The sequence below is a fragment of the Varroa destructor genome, unplaced genomic scaffold (assembly GCF_002443255.2).
Source record: "Varroa destructor unplaced genomic scaffold, Vdes_3.0 BEIS01000006.1, whole genome shotgun sequence".
Taxonomy (NCBI): domain Eukaryota; kingdom Metazoa; phylum Arthropoda; class Arachnida; order Mesostigmata; family Varroidae; genus Varroa; species Varroa destructor.
Genome location: NW_019211459.1, coordinates 2,925,990 through 2,945,993, shown reverse-complemented (window position 1 = coordinate 2,945,993; position 20,004 = coordinate 2,925,990). Strand labels below are relative to the sequence as shown.

Here is a 20,004-nt window from a genome sequence, read left to right as displayed (position 1 = left end):
CGTTTACCTAGCAGTTTAGGAATGAACAACCTTTAAAATAGGGGATCTCCGGTTTCTTATGGTTAAAATGTGGTAATAACAGAGTTCCGTTTTGCACCATTTGAATATCTTGCAAGACAGAAGACGAGTTGTGCCATTATCGATACATCGCTTCGTTGGATAGTTTCATTTCATAGATATTATTCGTGCACGAAACTATAGCTGCTTCAAAGGTACAGGTCTTCATTCAAAATAACAGCAGAGTAAAGGATTAGGTTTGTGGCACTAAAAGCTCGAGTGTTTATGGGCGTAGTGCCCCTTTCACCGTTAACGTTTCTACCTTCAAATATCGAATATATTTTCTGTCGTTTCTTTTACATTCAAAATCAACTATACGCTCCCTGCGGCGTGCGAATGAGGACTTTTCCGTAAGCTATTTTTAGACTGAGATGTGCTTAAACTAGTTTGATTCAGTAATTACTGAAGTCATCGTAAGACGCCGACCGGAACGGTAAAAACGGTCTAATTTTACGTGATTAACTTTTCTAAACTAAATAATTCTAATTAGGCTATTTCAGCTACCCTGAGAGTCGTTATCCTGTGTCCCTCAATTTGCCCGTATTAATCCTCTTAATAAAAGATTGCGTTCTTATTCAGCATGTTAGTTAGTCGTCATTTGTCAAAGTTTACACCAGTTAATAGGAACTGACGTATGTAATATCGAAGACAGATTACTATGTTCATCACGAATTTTTGTCATCACGAGTTCTGAGATGTTTAACACTTGTGACGAAAGTGAATGATGAAAATGGCGAAGATAAAGGCAATCTTCCGTCATGCAGCCTGAACAAATACATCGAATTTATACAGTGTCAAGAAACACATCCATCTCTAGTGGCAAAATATAATCATCTAGCCTTTTGGTCGCAATGGACGAAACGACTGCTATGACATACCTTACATGTACACACATATACCTACTAATTGCTTCATTACAGAAACAAGGACGAGACCAACACGCGGCGGAAAAAAAACATCTTTTTAATTCAAGCACATATCTATTTATATGTTTATTTATTAGAAACGCTTGTCGTCAATGTCTGATAGGTTATAACCGTGAAGATTTGATATTTTAATCTGTCATAGCCTAGAAACGTTCTCAGCGATGTCGGCAGTAGCACATGGCTATTTCTCCAACGATAGAGACAAGCTCACCCGCCTGCTGGTATCGGTGCACAAATTATAGCCGGAAGTTAATGCAGCAGAAATCGCTATTTCATAGCCATTTAATCATCCCTATTTTTTTTTTTCAAATGTGAGATTGTAACCCTACTAGCGTTAAAATATTTAAGGGTTTGTAGTAGCTCAATAGAGCGTCCCATTGGTGTGAGTCATAGTACTTTCTTTGCTTTTAACATACCCAGCTAATAACAAAGCCTGTTGTAATCGGATGGTTTGCAAAGTACGATTTGCCATATTTTTTTATGATTAAGCTCTCTTCCCGCTGTTCGAGAGATGTATTCATAGAGAACCGGACGTAGACATGGTCAGTTCTGCTAGCGACAAGGTCATACTGTTGCTACGGGGGGTGTTGCTTCAGGACGAGAGACACTGTCGATTAAAATATTTCAGGACGCATAGTATGCTGTTCCAAGCAACAATTCGTGCCTGCGCGGTGCTCAGCATCCTGATTTATAGAAAAGGACAATGTTAGCACTTAATTTTCAAGCGAGAACAGCCTTCGGCTTAGCTCAGTCGCAGTGGCGTACATTTCGTAGCCGTAAATTAATTGAGTTTCCAGGATGAACAAGGTTTGTTCCTTTAAGGCTAGTTCGTTGTTGAAATTTATTGAAAATTTAAAAAAAAAGCTTCAGTACGGTAGGTTCATGCCCACCGTATCAGTGGTATTTCAAAAATTTCAACAGTGAAATCTGGATATCAAAGGCATCGAGGAAGGGATGCCAAATAGGGTTTTACTATTGACCTAGACATATATTTAGCTTAATTATTAGGTTTCTATTTAGGTATTCATTGGCCCAAATTAGTCTGTTTTGCTATGGCCGGTTACATATTTGACAAAAAGAATTGCGCATCAACCATCTCGGCTCAAAGTGCCCCCCGTTTCATAATTTTAGCCCTAACCTAGATAGAAGTACGTGCGATTTGTCTGGCATAAAATCTGCAAGACTGTGTAAATACTTGGTGAAAATGTAACATCGTGTTGTAACGTCAAAGCGTCATGTCCAAAATTGAAGGTCGGAATATGAAACACTAGTTTCAGTCCCTCTATACTAGATCCTGACTTAAGCCGAATAGTTTTAGTCTTTTCTATGCAATAAGAGGGTTAGTTGGCAGCCTTTTACGCTACATAAATATCGATTTACTTCGAAAAACAAAAAAATGATTAAAAAAATTAGCTGTGATAAAGCAAACAGGAAGTATACAGCCATTAAAAAGCTTCCACTGTACACAGTTCGATGTGTGACGCACAAACGAGGCTGTTTGTACGTTTGTTATATTTGTATAACAGGTCATACTGAGAAATCATTACCTTAAACTTGCCAGTTCAAAAATTGCAAGTTATTTACTTAATAATAAAAAAGATGTGCCTTCGTGCGCCTAGGATTGAGCAGATGCCTTCCTCCTTCTCAAGACGCGATAGAAAGTGAAAACGTAATCTTTTCAAATATATCGAGAAACTACACATAAAGCTTACCATATCTATTTGTTAATTTAAGAAAAACTACATTTATAAGTTGTGGCAGAAGTAACCTTGTTAAGTTATGATTGTCAATACAATACGAACTACTAGGTTTATAATAAACGATAAGTCTAAAAATAAAGAAAGGTATTTGTATAGCTTTCGTGAACCTCACAAATGAATATAGCTTTTTTCACTGTAGATCTTTTCCAGTTTAGCCGCCTTTTTATTAAGAAGAGCCAAGAAACGTTACATTAATAATTAGGCTAAGGATTTATACAGGATACGCCATGATGATATGGTTGAATCTATGTATATTCTTCGCACAATCGCAAAGCTCAAATCTGTAACCACAATGTTCATTCGCAGATAGGCTTTTCAATGATTGGCTAGCGAAGACTACAAAATGAAGACCTAAACTTTGCAAAAATATGAAAATGTTTAAAACGATTACGTCATATATAGATGTAGTTCAAGAGCAGGGCGAACTCATATCCAATCCAAGCTTAATGTTTGGTTATTTGGTTTTGTTATTAAATTATTAATCGAAAATATAATATTTTTAAAAGCGCGTTCCTGGGTCATTAGGTCACTTAGTATAGGACTGGCGAATATCAAAAGGCCCTACCTGTCCGTATAGAATTTTCTCTCGTAAAACCTCTGCTTGGCTTAGTCTAATCGTCTCGTAGCGCAAACCGGGATAGTAACACTTGTGAGCTCTTCACGACCAACGTACTTCAAATCCACTGAAGGAACCACTGTCTCTATTTCCGTCTGCATGTCTGATTGGACGCTCGCCTGATAATAATAAATATATAATTAACTGTTATAAGGAAGCAAAACATAGAACGCCACGCGACCGTTTCTTATAGATTTTTGCCGTTTTACAAATTTTACCCAGAAATAAATAATCTACTGTTCTGCGGTCGGACGATATGTGAGACCCTTATTAATTTCTAGATTTTCATGCCCCATCATCCATCTGGCTGTATTTACCCTATACGCTGTGTAAAGCTATACTACTCAGAAATAACCGGTTATTTACTATTTTATTTTGACTGTAATACAAGACTGAGTTTAATCAGTCGGAAGCAACTTGACGGATGAAGTCATGAGGATGAGGTTGTTCCCGAAGGAAATTGTCAGTATGTCTTTAAATTAGTTAGATGTACGCAAAGCCGCTATGCTGACGGTGTCTTTTTTTACTTAGCTTTTCTATGTGAGTTATAGACCCTAGTCAGTAAACGCATCTGTATTAAAGCTAGCTATTCTGCAACGGATCCTAGCATTGTTCGTCCATATATTCAGCTGATCCGCAAAGAGCAGGTGTTCAAGCGTTAAGGCACCGCCGGCTTAGTCATCAAATCGCGGCCTGAGGCAACCGCCAACTCCGCGTAGACTTCATATATACGTGCAGCAACATTAATAAGAGCAGCATATGTGATTGTATATTATTCCTACACTGAACAAGCCGCGTGCACGTATGTGCGTACACATAAAATATTAGCATGCGTATAGAGGACGATGTGTAGAACAGTCACTGCGCCTTCAATATAAAGGCCATTACGGTCTAGTGACTTTAACCAAGGCTATGTATTCCGTACAAATTAACATAGATACCACAAGCGCTGTCGAAATTACTTGATAATAGTCCTGTTAAACTACAAAACACCCGTTCGTAACAATAATCCTATATATATAATGCTCTGATAATCTCCAATACTAAGAGATCTCAACGGTAGAATACGAACCAACGATTATTTGTCTTATTGCTCGAATGGTGGCGTTATTACCATTATAAGAAAGAGCACCCTTTCGCTGCTAACTCTGGCTCTGAGGGTTCTGCGAACTATATGTTTCAACTAGCCTATAGCGTTAAGTTACTATCTACGTTAAGTTACAGCCACGGAGCTATCGTCGCTTCTATGAGGGTTATAGAACAGCGGCGTTATGTAATGATGTAATAGAAGATCGTTGAACATGAAGCACAGTCTATATTATAGTGAAGCGTACGCCTTTAAGCTTTCTCAGCATCGTGCGAATCTAGGGTCTGTGTGGCTCCGTACTGACCGTTTTATTTGTTTTCTGTACGCGAAAACCCCTGCTTGCGTTATCTGTGCCTAAGTCCATATTCTCGGACGTTTTTTTGCTTCGCTCAGGCCACTGCTTTCGGTGTAGAGCAACGCTATTGCACCTGCGTTGGCCCACCCCACCCCACCCGCTACAGCCATTGCCGCGGGCGTTGCCGCCGCGATCGTCGTCACGATCAGCGTTGCCAGCGGTTTTCGATGGGCCAACAGAACAGCAGTGACGTTTTCGTTGTTCAGGTGTGAGATGAACGCGGCCCGATCGGCCTTCACGCCGTAGCTCGCTTGCTCGGCGCAGCCGCCAGTGCTACGGATGTAAGAAATTGGGGCGAAACGCACTCGTCGTCTGTCGCTTCGTCGGTGGTCGTTCGCTGACTGGCTGGTCCTTTGCGCTAGCTTCCTAAGTTAGTTGAATGTAATTGTGGCAGTGGCGCCACCGTCGATGGCAGAATTCTAAACCGGTGCTATGTCAACTCTCCTCCTCGGAGTCGCCGGGGGCGCGCGCCGCCTGCTTCTATGGGAAACGTATGGGTAGGCTAGGAAGGGAGGCACGGCAGCAAAGCGGGGGAGCGCGGAGTGGCTGAGAACCCTCGCCCTATTCTCCGGGCGGGCAGGAGCAGCAGCAGCACAACGAGCAGCTAGCGCCGAGCTCTGCCTTGCTGTCAACCAGCAAGGAGACTCACTCCAGCGTGTGGTGGAGCTGGTGGCCTGCGCTGGCCTGCCTTAGTAGGCACAGCCCCTTGCAACAACGTTTGCAGCTGCAGTACAAACGGCAGCGGCAGGACCAGCATCACCGCTGATACTATTACGTAGTGGCTCAAACGCATTTACAAACAGCCGCAGATAAACAGGTCAAAGCAAACTGCAAACAACCGCCAGCTGAGCGAAAGCTCGATCGACCCCGTAAGTACTGTAAGAAAAAACGATTGTGTTAGATCTTCGCTCCTTGCGACGTCATTCGAGTGAACAGCGTTGTGGAATCTATGCCGGCTAAAAGCTAGTAACGTTTCGGTAGCGGTGTGGCCAAATAAGGCGATGCTCAAACAAATTACGACGGAGACAGCGTGTAGGGACAAAGGCGTATGATTCTCCGCGCAACAATTTGATTTTCTATTAGGACGACCGCGACAGCGGCTATTACTGTAGCCGTACGATTAAAGCAGGCTACGGCGCTATCAGAAGCAGCAGAGAACGATATCTTCTACTTGACCTGTACCGTCGCGAATACGTTACGTTTGCGCTGTTCCGTTTGCCGTAAACTCAGTTAACGCACACGCGCTTGCTTGCGCTGCTGCAGTATAAGGTAGTCTTTGCCTGTAACACACAAAAAGCAGCATAATAACAGCTACGGCAAGCAGACAGGGTCCCTGCAAACACAGAAGAAGGGGAAAGTTAAGTTGAAGGTTCCTGGATCGGTGTGGCTAGAATACAGACGAGGCTGTGCGTGTGCCATCAGCGCCATCCCACTGTTGCAGCGAAAGTGCAGGGATCGAGTGGAGCTACTAGGCGGACAATAGCTCTTTAGTGCATGACCACCGTAATAAAGTGACAAAGTGGCCCATAATCATAACAAGTTGTGAGAGTTTCGTTCTTTATTTGCTTTATTCCGTCTATAAGTGTCTTCGCCATCTTCGACTTCTCGGTTGTGCTTAGCTGGCGTCTACATAGCCATTCATTTCGAACGACTGATAGGTTAAGGCTGGTTAACAATACAGGCATCGTACATATGTGTTGGCGCCAATTTTTCCTAGAATGGTCTAAGGGGACTGATTTGGCTAGAAGAATAGTGTGACAGTGTGACGAAGACCGATCCAGTGACTGCGGCGGAAAAACAACAAAAGGACCTTCAAATCTTGGTACCCTGAGTTTTTAGAGAATAAAGTTTAGCACTAACCGACCGCTCGAGTTGAACTGCTTCAAGTACATTTCTATGCGTCGCGAAGCCCACAGGCGCGTGCGACCGTCCTCGTCAACACTCCTCCAACTAGATCGATGGTAGTATAAGCTACTGAAGACAAATCCATTGAATTAGCAATGGATGTTCAAATCTACCATCGTTAAACATCGCTGCTTTCGACGACAGCTGCCACCTTCATCGCCCCACAAAGGCAGCCAAATGTGTCTACTCCTGCCGCAAATCTAGACTTACATGCTTCTACGGTTCGCAAGCGGACATTTTACGACTGAACTATGACAGGGACGAAACGGATCGTGAGCGTAGCAAGCGTAAACATTAGCGTCAATGCGTCGTACGGCAACGGTCGAAACAGATATGGGGATGTAAAGCAACAGCCCCTTATAGTGGATGGCGTCGTGTACCCGCGCGACACTTGAGTAGGCGTTGTTGTACCAAAAAAAGCCAAGCAAACACGGCGTCAGGCGGCACCGAATCCAAGGTAATGACATGACAGCTATATTGGGTAATTGCAAATCGCTAGTGGCCTGCCGTAGAGCATAGAATAGTCTCTGGCTGAAATCAAATGAAATAAACCACCGCCGCCGCTGATCCAACACGGCCTTCTCAAAGTAAGATAAACGTATTCACATCTGTTCTAAGAACAAATTTGCTATAGTTAAGTTGTTAAACGAGACAGCCGAGTTCAGAAACGTGGTAAACTAAAACAAATTAAGATCCCAACACGATACAAAACACGATCGGACCCGCCGAGTACCTACATCCTCTCGTCTCTTGGTCCGTTTTCGTTTACGACGGCGGCAACAGCGGTAGTGGCCGAAAGTGTAGTACACGAATACCCTATCGAAACAAAACGCTTTTTGCGTACACGTATTAACCTGGGCAACGCAAACTAATGTTAGTGAATAGAGGTGGTCCTCGAAATCGACGGGTGACCGCAGGGTCGCGAGCGACTGGGTTGAAGCAGCGTGAAATAGCGACGTAAAGTAGAGAAAGAAGGTGAAGTTAGAGGTGGTGATGTGAAGGATCCCAGGCGAGTGATTGAATGTGGCTCGCTAGACGCGTCCGGATCCGAGGCCAAGATGCGCCCCCGCCGCTCGATACCATCCTTATCACCACCACAAACATCATTGACACTGCGGCAGAGACTGCAAACACGAAAAGCACTATACAGAAAAAATAATATCCTAGCTAGCAGCAGCAGCAGCAGCAGCTCCAATAGTGCCACACATAGTAGAAAAAGTGCAGCGCGAAGAATTTACTATATCACTGGGTTGGTTACAAACGAAAAGGCACAAAAAGGCCGACTATTTATCGATAATCCAAAACCGGCTCGAGGCCTTGTTGCTAGGATTCTTAAGCCAGTAGCCCAAACAGGACCGGCAGGTACCTTCAGCGGTGAAACAGCTAAGCAGTTGTTCGACGTCCTATCAAAAGTGATCAATATAAATCGCCCGGCGAGTGGTTTGCCGTTGGCGCGATCGTCCCAACTGTCTTTCTTGCTCGCCGGGCGTCCACAGAAGGCCGCCGAAAACCTGCGTACTTTCGACTGCTGCGGGCGTTCGTATACACAAGCGTCCCCTGTCGGATCGTTATCTATTTCGGTTCGGAAAAGTTGTCGTTACATCCCTACATATAACAACCGTAATCGGCCTGAACCTCGGTTATTGGTTCCTCTATTTTTGAGGAGAAGCTGGGATCAACCCCAATACACTGAAGATCGGGACGGTAACGGGCGTCAGCACTGCATAAGAGCAGTAGGTTATTCTTTCGATAATAACTGTCACAGGCAGCAGCAACTGCAACAGCGAAAACTACAGAAGTTCAGTTGCCAAATCGTTTGTATATCCTGCAGGACTTGCGATAGCACTGCGCGTCCTACGGATTTTCTATTGAAAACAGCGAATATCGGCCCAGTTTTGTTCCGAAGCCAGCCCCAGAGGAGGCGAATCAAAGCTAGGTCTCGTGAGCAGCGACGAGCACTTACCAAAGTCGCCAAAAAACTAGTGACGTACGAAAAGAATAAAGCTAAACAGGTCGAGTCGATCACGCTCTTTTACCGTGTCGTTAACCCGTCCCAAGATCAAAGCAAAGTTGACGAGAAGACGGGCCCTGTAGTGCAAAAGGATCGAGAGCAGTCGCAACAGCAGGAAGCAAACGTCTCGGATCCAACTGATAAGAAAAGATCAGACAAACATCAGAGAGCAAAGTTGATTCGTATTGCAGCGGTGGCACTCGGTGGGTCAGTAAAGAAATCGCTCTCACTGTCGTCAATCGCTGTCGCGCACGTTAAACGGTACCAAATTGGCGTTGCTAGCGGCGTCCATTGCCGGCGCTGCCATCTGTTATTCATTCTCCGTCCCAGATCATTATCAGCTGCCGCTGTCCTTCAAGCCGTGTTTTGTGAGCACCGTCCTCAGAGGCTGCCGATTAATACACATATAGGTCAGCGGTTGCGTTTTCGTGTAGACACGCCCGCTTGTGTTTCAAACAGCGTCAACAACAAAGACAATAGTTGCGTTTTACGCCTTATAGTTGGTATATCTCAACAGTATCTACGACAGACGCGGCGGCGCTATGATAGTGATCGTGTACTGCGTGGCCCTCACGCTGGGTCTATGCCTCTACTGGATACTTCACACCGAGCCGGCCCGAAGTTTTCTCATCGTTTCGCCGGCCAGCGTTAATGTGAGTACTGTAACGCCCGTCCTACACCTTGAGCCTGTGCCTATTAGCCACAATAATCGATTGTAGATCCTATGGCAGAAATCGACGTACACAACCAAAAAACACTGTGAACAAAAAAAATGCCCCGTACGTATTAATGGTAACGAAGGCGCTGTAAACAGAACGAAGCTGAAAACGAAAACACGCGTCTTCGGGCGAAATTGCCTTGAGCAAGTATCTCAACTCTAAGTCATATCTGAAAGAAAAAGTATCGTTTTTATATTTATCAATAGATACTAGCTTCATATATCAATCTGCAAGTTTAAAAACGTTTCAATTTGCGTAAATTGTTTGAGGTTGGGCATTGGCCGCTGTCGTTGCATTAGTGCCCAATCCACGGCTATGTTCTATTGTTGTGATTAACTAATGATTCATTTCGATAGTAGTTATTATCTCTGAGCCCTTCAAACGATGACTCAAGGCCTCTAACAAAGCTATCAAAGTAAATTCGAAGGAAAACCTTTAAACTTGAAGATACATCCGCGGAGTAATAATTTGCAGTTGTAGAACTATAAATAATGAAAGTTCATCGTAGAGTTAATATGTATTAAATGCGTACACAACATACAACTATTGCATTGGGTTGCCTCATAGGTTCGTAGCCGATCCAAAATTTACTTAAGTTTTAGCGCGACAAGCCAAGTTACGCGGGGAAGGAAAACTGCTTATTCACCGTAATTAGAGCGTTGTGTGTTTTTTTTTTTTTTTTTTTTTCGTATTTTTTTGGCGCCGTACTTGATTCGTTGCAGATGCCACGAGGAATAACTGCTAGAACGTTTAGGACAATCCGTCCAAGAGAAATGGCCTGTTACAGCGCACATAAGAGAAGCTGTCCTTTATCCTGATAATCATACTGACCAACGCAAAGAAAAACATGAGCTTCTAGGAGAACTGAATTGAAAAGCACTTTTCAAGATGGACAAGGGTCATCGTTCATAACGGCTAGTATACTATTGACTGAAGCTGTTTGGGCAAACATTTTTGTTCTCATTCAAAATAAGGCAATATTCCGCCGCGAGCTAATGAGAGAACTTTATACTAGCTTACTCTAATGATAGCGCCACCCGAAAGTTGCTACAACTCTGTAACAGCAGTATATAACCTAGTCATATCCTGACCATATTAGGATCAAAATACAAATAATCGAGTGGGTAAAAAAATGACATTATTAACACGAAGGACAAACAGAGTAACTAACGGCTTCGCCTACGGTGAGAAGATCTTTGTGTTGCAAAGGAATTATTTTAGGTTCCCTGTTGGAGCAGGTACCGCTTGACCTACGCTTTTTTCTAACTATAGGTCTGTTCTTCTGTCTGCTTGTACACTTGCGTCATTTATTATCGGATATCGTTAGCGATTATACACGCATTGGGAGTAGCAGATGAAAGCGGTCTGAAAGGCATGAGCTCCTGGTACCGTGTCTAAATCTAATTCTAACAATAAGACGTTACTACAAAACGCAGCAACTTAAACTTTGGCCGTGTGAAAAACGCATTCCACCCGTACAAACGTACACATACGTATCCACTTGTGACAATAATAATTTCACATTTGCTAATTAGATGATAAAAGAGTATAGATACAGAGTGCGTAAAGAAAAAGCGTACTACAACTGCCGATCAACCGGGACGTTGGGTACTCGTCAAACAAAACGTGGCGGTGATGGCCACGATGCTTTCCCGCCCAGAGAAGTGTCTAAGGGACGAAAGAGTTCATTCGTCATCGCGACAAAAGCCGAACAATTTGTTGATTTTTCCTACCCCCCTATTGTCTGCTCCACCGTTTACAGTCGGATGTAATCGTCTATGGATTTAAAAAGTTCCTTACACACTCCTGTATTCAACTTCTGGACAGGTGATAACTCAGAGGCCTTCAAAGCGCATTTAGTCATCCCGGTGACTTTGGCATTGTTTTTACACTTCGTTAGTTTTTTTTTTTCTTTTTTTTCTTGCAAATCTTCGGAGCACTTCGAACGGTAAGCGTACCATGAACAACTTGATATTCAATGCCTTTTGCCGATATATCTTGCCGTGTGAGATGCATATAAGCAAGAACGATCGTGCCGCCTGTTCTCAGTGCTTAAGTTAACTTGTCAGAATGCAGTCTGCCGCGTCGTGTCCCGAATACGATGTTTTCAGCAACAGTAAACACTGAATAGATCCCTAAGCAAACATATTGAATTAAAAAATGAGATTAGAGACCCAAGCGTAATTTATATGGAGGTCAGTGCCAGTGCTAATGTAAGTTCATTCTAAGTTGCGTCTGGCGAGAAGGAATACGAATTCAGAAGCTTCTCTATTTGGAATTGAAGGCTATTAAATGTGCCGTGTTGCTATTATATGTACTGCTATGGTCGTTTTAGATTAGGGTCTGATAGTTTTGCTCATGCGGCAAATACGGTCGTTGTTGCTAACATACAGCCAAGGTGGGAAAAATGAGATTCGTTTATATATTCCCAGCGCACGCAAGGTGCTTTACAAAAGGAATTGGAAGTAGTTTGCCACCATTATCCAGAAGCTGTTCTTCATTATTCGTCCAGTCGTTTGTTTATCGTCATGGTGTCAAGTACGGGTATCTAAATATCATTATACCGCATGTTAGTTGAACGACACGTCAGCTCCGGCTGTGAATGGCTAGATCACCTGCTTGCCAGTTAACGTTGTTCCATCTCTCGTCAACTGCTTCCCTCGTCGATACGCTATAGAATGCGGCTGAAGCTTTAAGTTGTTTTCGCTAAGCAACGACTAAACCTCGTCCTGACCACAGCCGTACGATGCCTCCTGGAAACCGCTAACAGTAGCAATGAAGGACCACTTCCGTCAACCGCGAGCGATGACACGTTGTTCCTGCTTTGTCGACACTATGCAGAAACCAGGAACAGCAGTTCCCGTTGAAAACACGCTTTGTGTTAATTAAATAACCATAAAAGGGTCTATGATCCGTAACCGTGACATGCAGGAACGAAATCAGCCTAACAGAAGCTCGACCAAATAAATTATCTACTATAATCGTTTTCACATGAACTATATGGCTACTAGAGATTTAACAATACTATATGCCATTATATACACAAGTCCACTATGTTTTTATCATCTACGTAAGTTTGCATTGTTTTTCTTTTCGTTATATGTAGTATAGAACAGGGAATTGCTCCGCTTCCAAGTAAAAGGAGATGTTCCGCTTAACTGTTCCGAGCCACACTCAGTTACCGATCTACTAAACAGGTCCCTTTCTGATACAGAACGTACCTTATAAACGCTCGTCACACAACAAAAATAGTCAGAAGTGTTAAACGAAAAAAAAAAATATTTTATTTTTTTTTTTTCTTTTTTTTCCGTGCAAATAAGGTACCAACGACAAGAGTCCAACATTGAACTCGACTAAAAGTTGGTCGAAGCTAAATTCATCGTATCAAATTTGAAGAGTTAAATTTATTAAGAAGGATTAATCTTCGATTGATATATAAGTATATTCATATCTAACGGTGGTTGCAGCATCGCCATACGATCTCCGTCTATTCAGGAGCGTTTTGATGTAGGCTCACCACGGTTGTCGTGATATCCGCCTTTATTGGTGCTGCTATTCGGGTTCTATCCTATATGGTCAAATAACTATAGTTGTTCAATCAGGAACTACTGCTTTTAATAGCAGCGACAGCACCGCCACCGCGACCATTGCCATGTTTCTTGCTATCAACGGCTTTTTTTCCCGTTTTCGCTCGCAGCTGCTGCTCGTGGTCCTCCGTCTTTGGGTGCTCTTCTCAGGGGAAGATGGCCGGTTTCATATAGAAGCTGTCTAATGAAACTACAATTAAGAGATCAAGTAGCATAGGTCACATATAACTGTTACGTCCGATATATAGGCCATCGGGCATTACTTCGACCGGCTGGCTTATGAAACGAACTGTGTTTACGTTACAATTGGAATTATTAAACGTTTCGAGTTCTACGTCTTATACCGCCATTGCGCATTGCATCAGACGATTGGCTTCCAACACTAAACGAAGTATCTTTAGATCCGGATTTGAACCCAAACCACCGCGTGTCTCTCGAGTTTTAGGAACAATTAGGACTACTACAAGTACTGTTGCTCATGCTACCGTCTAGCCTACGCAAACGGAATGAAGTTGTTGAGGTCAAATTCGAGTTAAGCGCGCTTGCGCTGTTGCTCCAAGTGGCTGTTCGGGGCAGCCTCTGGCTTCATTTGCTTTACCTCGAAGAACAAGTCAAGAAATCAAAGGCAAAGTCGGAATCGGGGCCGCAGTTGGTGGTGGACTGTTTGTTTGATCGGCTAAGTGATCGTTGTTTGTTGTAGCTCGTGTTTAAATAGTGGAACTGTTACGATAGATAATATGATGCCCCTGTCAGCAAAAAAACAACGGTAGCGTTAGCTGCAATACTAAGAAAGGCGAAAGCAACCTGCTGTAAGAACCAACGTAAACGTTGAATGCGGGGTATGGCTTGCTTGGCGTTGGCTTGTACATGAACGAACTTTAATCTATGCAGACTTCGAATAATCTGTTGATATTGTTTACTTGTCAGTAAATTCGTAAATATACAAAGGCTTGTCTAGCCTAACTGAGACGTTGGGCCGGCGTTCTGACTCAGCGACAAAATGTCGGAATCTATAATAGAAACTATAGATGCTATTTTTGTTTATAGTGGAGCGAATAAACAGAAACGGAGGTTCTATTTTTAGGTAGTGTTTACTTATTCAGAGTGAGAGCACAAATAGTGATTAGCCGATCAACACTAGTTGAAGGACGGTGTGACATTTCTTAGGGACTGGGCAGAAAGTGACAAAGGTTACCGCATACCAAACTTACCACCCGTCCCACTTTCTGAGCTACCGTTACGACTGAATTTTAAATGATCAAATTAATTCCTAAAAAGGAGAACGTTAAGAAAGTGCAGATTCGCTGGTTTCCTCTTATAAACATGGTAGCATAGAGCGAATGAACTGGAATTGAACTAATGCATTTGCTTCCTTGTTGAGCGAATCCATCCGTAGATGTAGCAATTGGGTTTTAAACCAGACATACGACAAAGTTCTCATCTAGATGTCACTCGTCGCTGCTGCTGAAGTTTCTCCCCGTGTTTTCTGTCATCGAAGATTTGCCGAAACGCGTCCTGCCTCTTCGTTTACGGCCAGCTAACACTAGAAGGAACCAGATGGCGCTGGTAGTGGAGTGCCCTATGCCCTATCGTCTTACTGGCGTCTTTACCTTACTTCCGCTTACCTCCCTGCCGTTGCTTCAATACCTCCGCCGGCTTCTTTTCGTTTGGCGCAAAGCCTGTGGCTATCGCCTCCCATCCATTTATGCGTTGACAGCTTTGTTACTTGCGGTTTGCTACAGGAACTAGTCGTTTGTACAGACGAAACGTTACTGAAAGCAACCCTTCGTTGCAGTTCCTCAGCGGTGGAAGCTTCATGATGGCAGCACTCAATGTTCAATGGCGACAACAGTCCCGTAGCAACGGTATGATTGGCTGCATAGTCGGGCGATTAGCACGCCGATTTAGACAACGAGCAAGCGATTTAAACTCGGTGCTACTGCTACCTGTGGTAGTTTTGCTGTCGTCTGCAAATATCAATTATGCTGATGATGTCGTCGTTGAATTCTACCCATCCAGAATTCTTTTTCTAGATGAACCTCCGTAGCGAAATTAAACCGAATATCCGGCCCTGAGCTGTCACTCTGAGTTCCTATTTTTTCGGTGACCCTACTGCCTCCTTCACCTCGTCACCACTGTCGTTTTTCGCACAGTTCCTCTTAACTGCCCTGTATTCTCATCTCATTTGGCCTGAAAGAAGGACAGAATTTTTAAAGAAGCAGCAACAGCAGCTCCCAAGTCGTTTCTTATTTGTTTCGTATTATTCCGTTTTCTTCTTCCCTCTCATTCAAAGTGCGTTGCCCGATATTTGTCCCTAACTGACGTCCTTTTCTGATCTCCTAATTCTGGTACTTTCTCGCGGGCCGGTCCCCATATCGCTTCCCTGTAGCCCCCATCCGCGAAATACGTGGCGTCGATTCCGTTGATTCTGCATTACGTATTTTTCGTTACATCCTCCTGCCTTCCGAACATTACCCGATCTTTCTGCTTCACCATCTCCTACACTGGATTCTGCGTGAGCTCTTCCCTTAACATCGTTCCTTGTTCTTGTAGTTTCGAAGTGTTACTGCTACTAAACAAGAGTCTCTGGAGTTCTTTCCTTTATGCATAGCGCCGCTTCCTTGTTCAGTGCCTCCGTCGAGCGGCGCAGCTGTCCAAAGAGCTACTACTATCGAGTCGTGCCGGTACCGTCGCCCCTTGTGTCAGCATCATTCGCGTTTTCGTCTTCCTGTCTGCGCGCAGCTCTTGGCGTCGTCGTCGGCTGAACCTTACTGCTTTGTATTTTTCGCTATTTACCTTCATCTCACATAAAGAAAAGGAAACAGGCTGCCAGGTTAAAACCTGGCAACGGTATTCAGCGATGATCCAGTAAATGCTGGCATTATAAATAATGCTACCATTGTAACTGTGTGTTTGGTGCAGTTCGATGAAGAAAGGTGCCACGGACTGATGATAAGAGCATTATGACTTCGTTTAAGCCTGTTATACTGACACTTCACAAGCCAGACGAGCATAATTAATATCGAATTTACTTATTCTTTCTCTACTGTGCGAATTTGAGCTCAAGAAAATACCAATAATAGAGATTGGGCCTCGCCGGGTGCAGCATGAAGAGGAAGCTTAATGGAATCGTTGTCCTGATAGTATGAAAATATTCCGGGTCGAGCCTAACACATATAGAAGCACCGAAGTCTTTTTTTTTTGAGCCTTAGGTCAAAATGGGATCATCATTCACTACACCCCTGAGGTCCTTTCCGAGCAGGCCTTTATGGGCAAGTGTAAATGCATGATCATTTCAGTGTCCCACGTAAAGCCCCATAGATTAACAAACAAGCTGTGTTTACGAAAGGCTATTCTCTAAATGATTAAGCGGTGTTAAGAGTGTCCTCAAAATAAATACTCTATTTCAGACAATCTCGGCTGTTATCCTAAATGAATGAATGAATGCAGGGCCACACTGCCTTCTGTGAAGGACATGTTTCCCAGATAACAGAACCGTAAAGTAGAAATTAGTGATTGACCCTTCTCCAATTGAGTGGCCTATATTGACCACAAGCTTGTTACATGCAATTCAACATGCCTGTACTTCTCCATGATTACTACATATATGTATATATATATTGCATCCGTATGCATGGTAGTCTGGTGCAGAGCTGTAAATTCAACATATATACAAGAGAAATGGAATGATGAACGCAATTAAAAATGAAAAAAAAAAACCGAAAAGATTAAAATGTGCCATTATCCCGTCAAGCGCTAATCATAGCTCGACACAGGCTTACATTGATATTAAATGCCCTGAAGGAAATAGAAAGGAAAGACAGGTTATTGATTTATTGTAAATAAAGATATATGTAACGCGTATTATATCGGATAGCGCAATGAGCTACCATTTTGAAAAGTGGCCAATTGCTTTTAAATGTCCGTAGTAATACTTTGCCTTATGAGAAGAATCACATGTTACGAATCACAAAATTAAGGAGAAGTTCTAAAGTTCAATATTCCATGTACATACGTACCTCTGTTCACCAAAACTAACAAGAATACACGTTTGTCACCCTGTAATTTTTTTCTAGAAAGCGCATCCTTGAACAGTTCTCTGCCAGATCGAGTTGGGGCTATGTGTCACCTTCTGTTTAGAGACTTTCACTCATGAAACTTGTTACAAAGCGCCTTTTTGATTCGATCGGCGATACTATCTATACTACTAGCTTGTGAAACAATCCAATAATGAACGTGTTCGATTCGGTTACTCGTGGAAGATAGATACAATGACTTCTTTCTCCTCTGACAGATATCCCAAGTGTACGATAGAAAATCAGACTATAGTTTACACAGCATGAGGTCGGTCTGCTGATAGCGCTTGACAATGGGCCAGCTGCTACTTCACGTAACCTGTCTAACGATGAAGGCTACTGATTATTATAATTGCACGAGAGGACTAGATATCTGCGTATCGAGATAGATCATCCCGAAAACAAAGGGCCGAAACCACCTCGAAGGCGGCCGTATCAGTCGCCTCTGATTCTTTCTGCTTTTTCACGTCACGTATTCTTTTCCGTCTTATGCCATGCAAAGATCTCCATCGGACTGCTTGTGGGTGCGGCCTCTGCAAGGGGTTGACTCAATGAAGGATTACGGTTCCCATTCTCTTTAGTATGACGTTGTTCCAAGCGGAGTCTGCCAATGGGAACAACGTATGATACAAATGAAACAGAACTATTCGTTAGCAGTTAATGGTTATGGATGAGGCGCTATAATTCTATTTTGATCAGCTTTCACTAGCAAGGAGCGGTTCTTGTGCCGACATATATAGTATAATCACATGCATTGAAGAGTGATGATTCTTCGATAATACAAATCGCGATGTTTACCATCTAGAGCATCAAAATAGATGCTTTTAAATAACTTCTTATAATAGACAGAGTACATTACACAAGCACGCCGCTAAACAGTCCGGTGTCTAAAACAGGCCTTGAAGCAGTGTGGTAATCAACAGCCCTAGACGTAAAACTCGGAACACGATTTATTTGTCAGTTTTGGCTTGGCTGGTCACGGCTACGGCCATTTGTTCGTGATTTGCTCGTTTGATTCTCATCATTGCCGTCATTGTCAACGTCACCATTACAAACGTCATCATCCTAGCTATGATCATCATGGTGAATTTATTAGTTAGCAGCAGGGAAACGCTATAGGCTCTTTTTTATCTCCGCTCCTTTAGACTACTGATACAGCTGCCTGTTGGAGTTTTCCTGACAAAAATAGCGTACGCAATATTACGTTGCATTCCCCCGCATCCTTTTGCGCTACAGTTTAAAGCTCGGTGCACCAGTTATCGACAACTTCACTAGCTGTGTGTATAAATTTTCCCTAGATTTAATACGTACCGGGGCTTGAAGACGAGACATATCTCTGCATATAGATACTTCTCAATGAACAAACATTAACCGAAAGATCTGTTAAGGTCTGCAGAAGCGTACCGTGACGCATGACTAAAAGCGTCCGCGTAGGCGAACTGTTTTCGCGGGTAATTTGAATACAGCGGAGCGTGGTACGGATGCGTACTATAGAGAATTCGAGTTGATTCGAGAGACAGATTTCGAAGTACCTTTATACCCAATGAAAAATCCATCTGATTCTTGCGGTTTTTTTTTATTTTGTAAAATGTAGAGAACTTAAAAAACTGACGATTTGTATCAGAGTTATTGCTCTATGATGACTGGATGCTCTTCGAGTGGATTACAAATGCTCTCATTACCGGAGAACAAAGACGTTGTCCGAATATAGGCTGGCACGAGATCTAAGAGTGAACAAAATGTTATACGGCCGCACACGCTTTTATATGTATAGCATTTTCGAGGAAAATGGGCCAACGTAATCAAGGAACCAGGCTGGTCTATCGTAGAGACAGATCATCGTTGTTTATGCCGTCCAGGTGCGACTGCTACAGTCGCATAGAGATCCGTTGTTAACGGGCGTAAAATAGTCATAAATTCTATTTAGATATCATAAGTTTCAAATTCTCGAACGTATCGCATTTTCACGCTTAGCCAGATTTGTTCATCAACGGTAGTTTGCAGCCCACAACTGATAGGGGGGGGGGGGGTTTCTAGAACAGATGCTATATAAGCTAAATGAGAATATTTGTATTCGTTGTAGAAAAAGCGGTATTTATAATGAGTAGTTTTCAGCCTTGAAACGGAAGGATGAAGAACGTCCTCAAGAGGCATTCAGATGTATACGTCTTCCTGATGTTATTTTAAATATAAGAGTTTGCTCAACCTATACCCTTGCGAACTAAACAAATTATATAACCGACGAATCTTTCTCCCACTTGGCACTACTCAAGCCAATCTACGATATAACAATTAGCTGTATGGCGAACGATTCGGGAGTGAGTCAAGCCCGTGAAGCCGGTCAGCCTGTTGCTAAATCATCTCTATTCCAGATGTGTTTTTTTGGTTGACAGACGAAATTTCAAATGTTTCATTATTTGTTCCTGAAGCGTGCACACTTCACGCGCATGCCCACCCACGCCGTACGCGACATTATAGGTGAAAATGGTACTGATGGCAGCGAACGCTCTTTACGGTATAGTTTGGCTGAATAAGATTGGCGGTCTGTTTTAGTCTTTTCCATCAGTCAATAGACTGGCAAGTTGACAGCCCCAAGGCTCCTGATAGTTTCAACGACTCTACATTTGAATACGCAAGGGAAATCAAGCAGCTAGCTGTTCAGACGGAAAATAATTCTTCCTCTCTATACGAACGAATCTATAGGTGTCCCTTATCTCTACCTCTTTTTTTACGCACCTCCGAACCCCACTTAGAGGACATTGAAGGATGGCTGCTGCTTCTGTTGCGACTGGCCACAAAGTGGCATAAAAATGTTAAATACACACACGTCCACCATCAGCATCTAGCCCATCCCCAGCGTAGCTGCTGGGTTCCCCTCCCGTTTCCGACTGTTTCCTGCCTATTG

At 43.1% G+C, this 20,004-nt stretch overlaps 2 protein-coding genes across 10 annotated transcripts in view; one reads left to right on the top strand and one right to left on the bottom strand.

Annotated features, from left to right (window-relative positions):
* Positions 1-20,004, bottom strand: part of LOC147754747 (uncharacterized) — a 94,707-nt gene that overhangs the window by 55,352 nt on the left and 19,351 nt on the right. Inside the window, exons 1-3 of one of the 3 annotated variants that reach the window (XR_015316149.1) lie at positions 4,751-5,305; positions 3,309-3,478; positions 1,018-1,666 (exon numbers count right to left, since the gene is read on the bottom strand). The gene's annotated coding sequence lies outside the window, so the exon portion shown is untranslated. Of the gene's footprint in view, positions 1-1,017; positions 1,667-1,691; positions 3,025-3,308; positions 3,479-4,750; positions 5,306-6,000; positions 6,082-20,004 lie in introns of those variants that run through there. The other 2 variants (XR_015316150.1, XM_086973691.1) reach the window with 2 other exon arrangements.
* Positions 7,034-20,004, top strand: part of LOC111252247 (uncharacterized) — a 72,592-nt gene continuing 59,621 nt past the window's right edge. For 2 of the 7 annotated variants that reach the window (XM_086973689.1, XM_022809776.2), the window contains exon 1: positions 7,034-7,163. Coding sequence is in view for 3 of the 7 variants with exons in the window: in XM_086973690.1 (XP_086829816.1) it covers positions 7,765-9,369 (1,605 nt within the window). In the remaining 4 variants the exon portion in view is untranslated. Of the gene's footprint in view, positions 7,164-7,764; positions 9,371-10,158; positions 10,351-20,004 lie in introns of those variants that run through there. The other 5 variants (XM_022809774.2, XM_022809773.2, XM_086973688.1 and 2 more) reach the window with 3 other exon arrangements.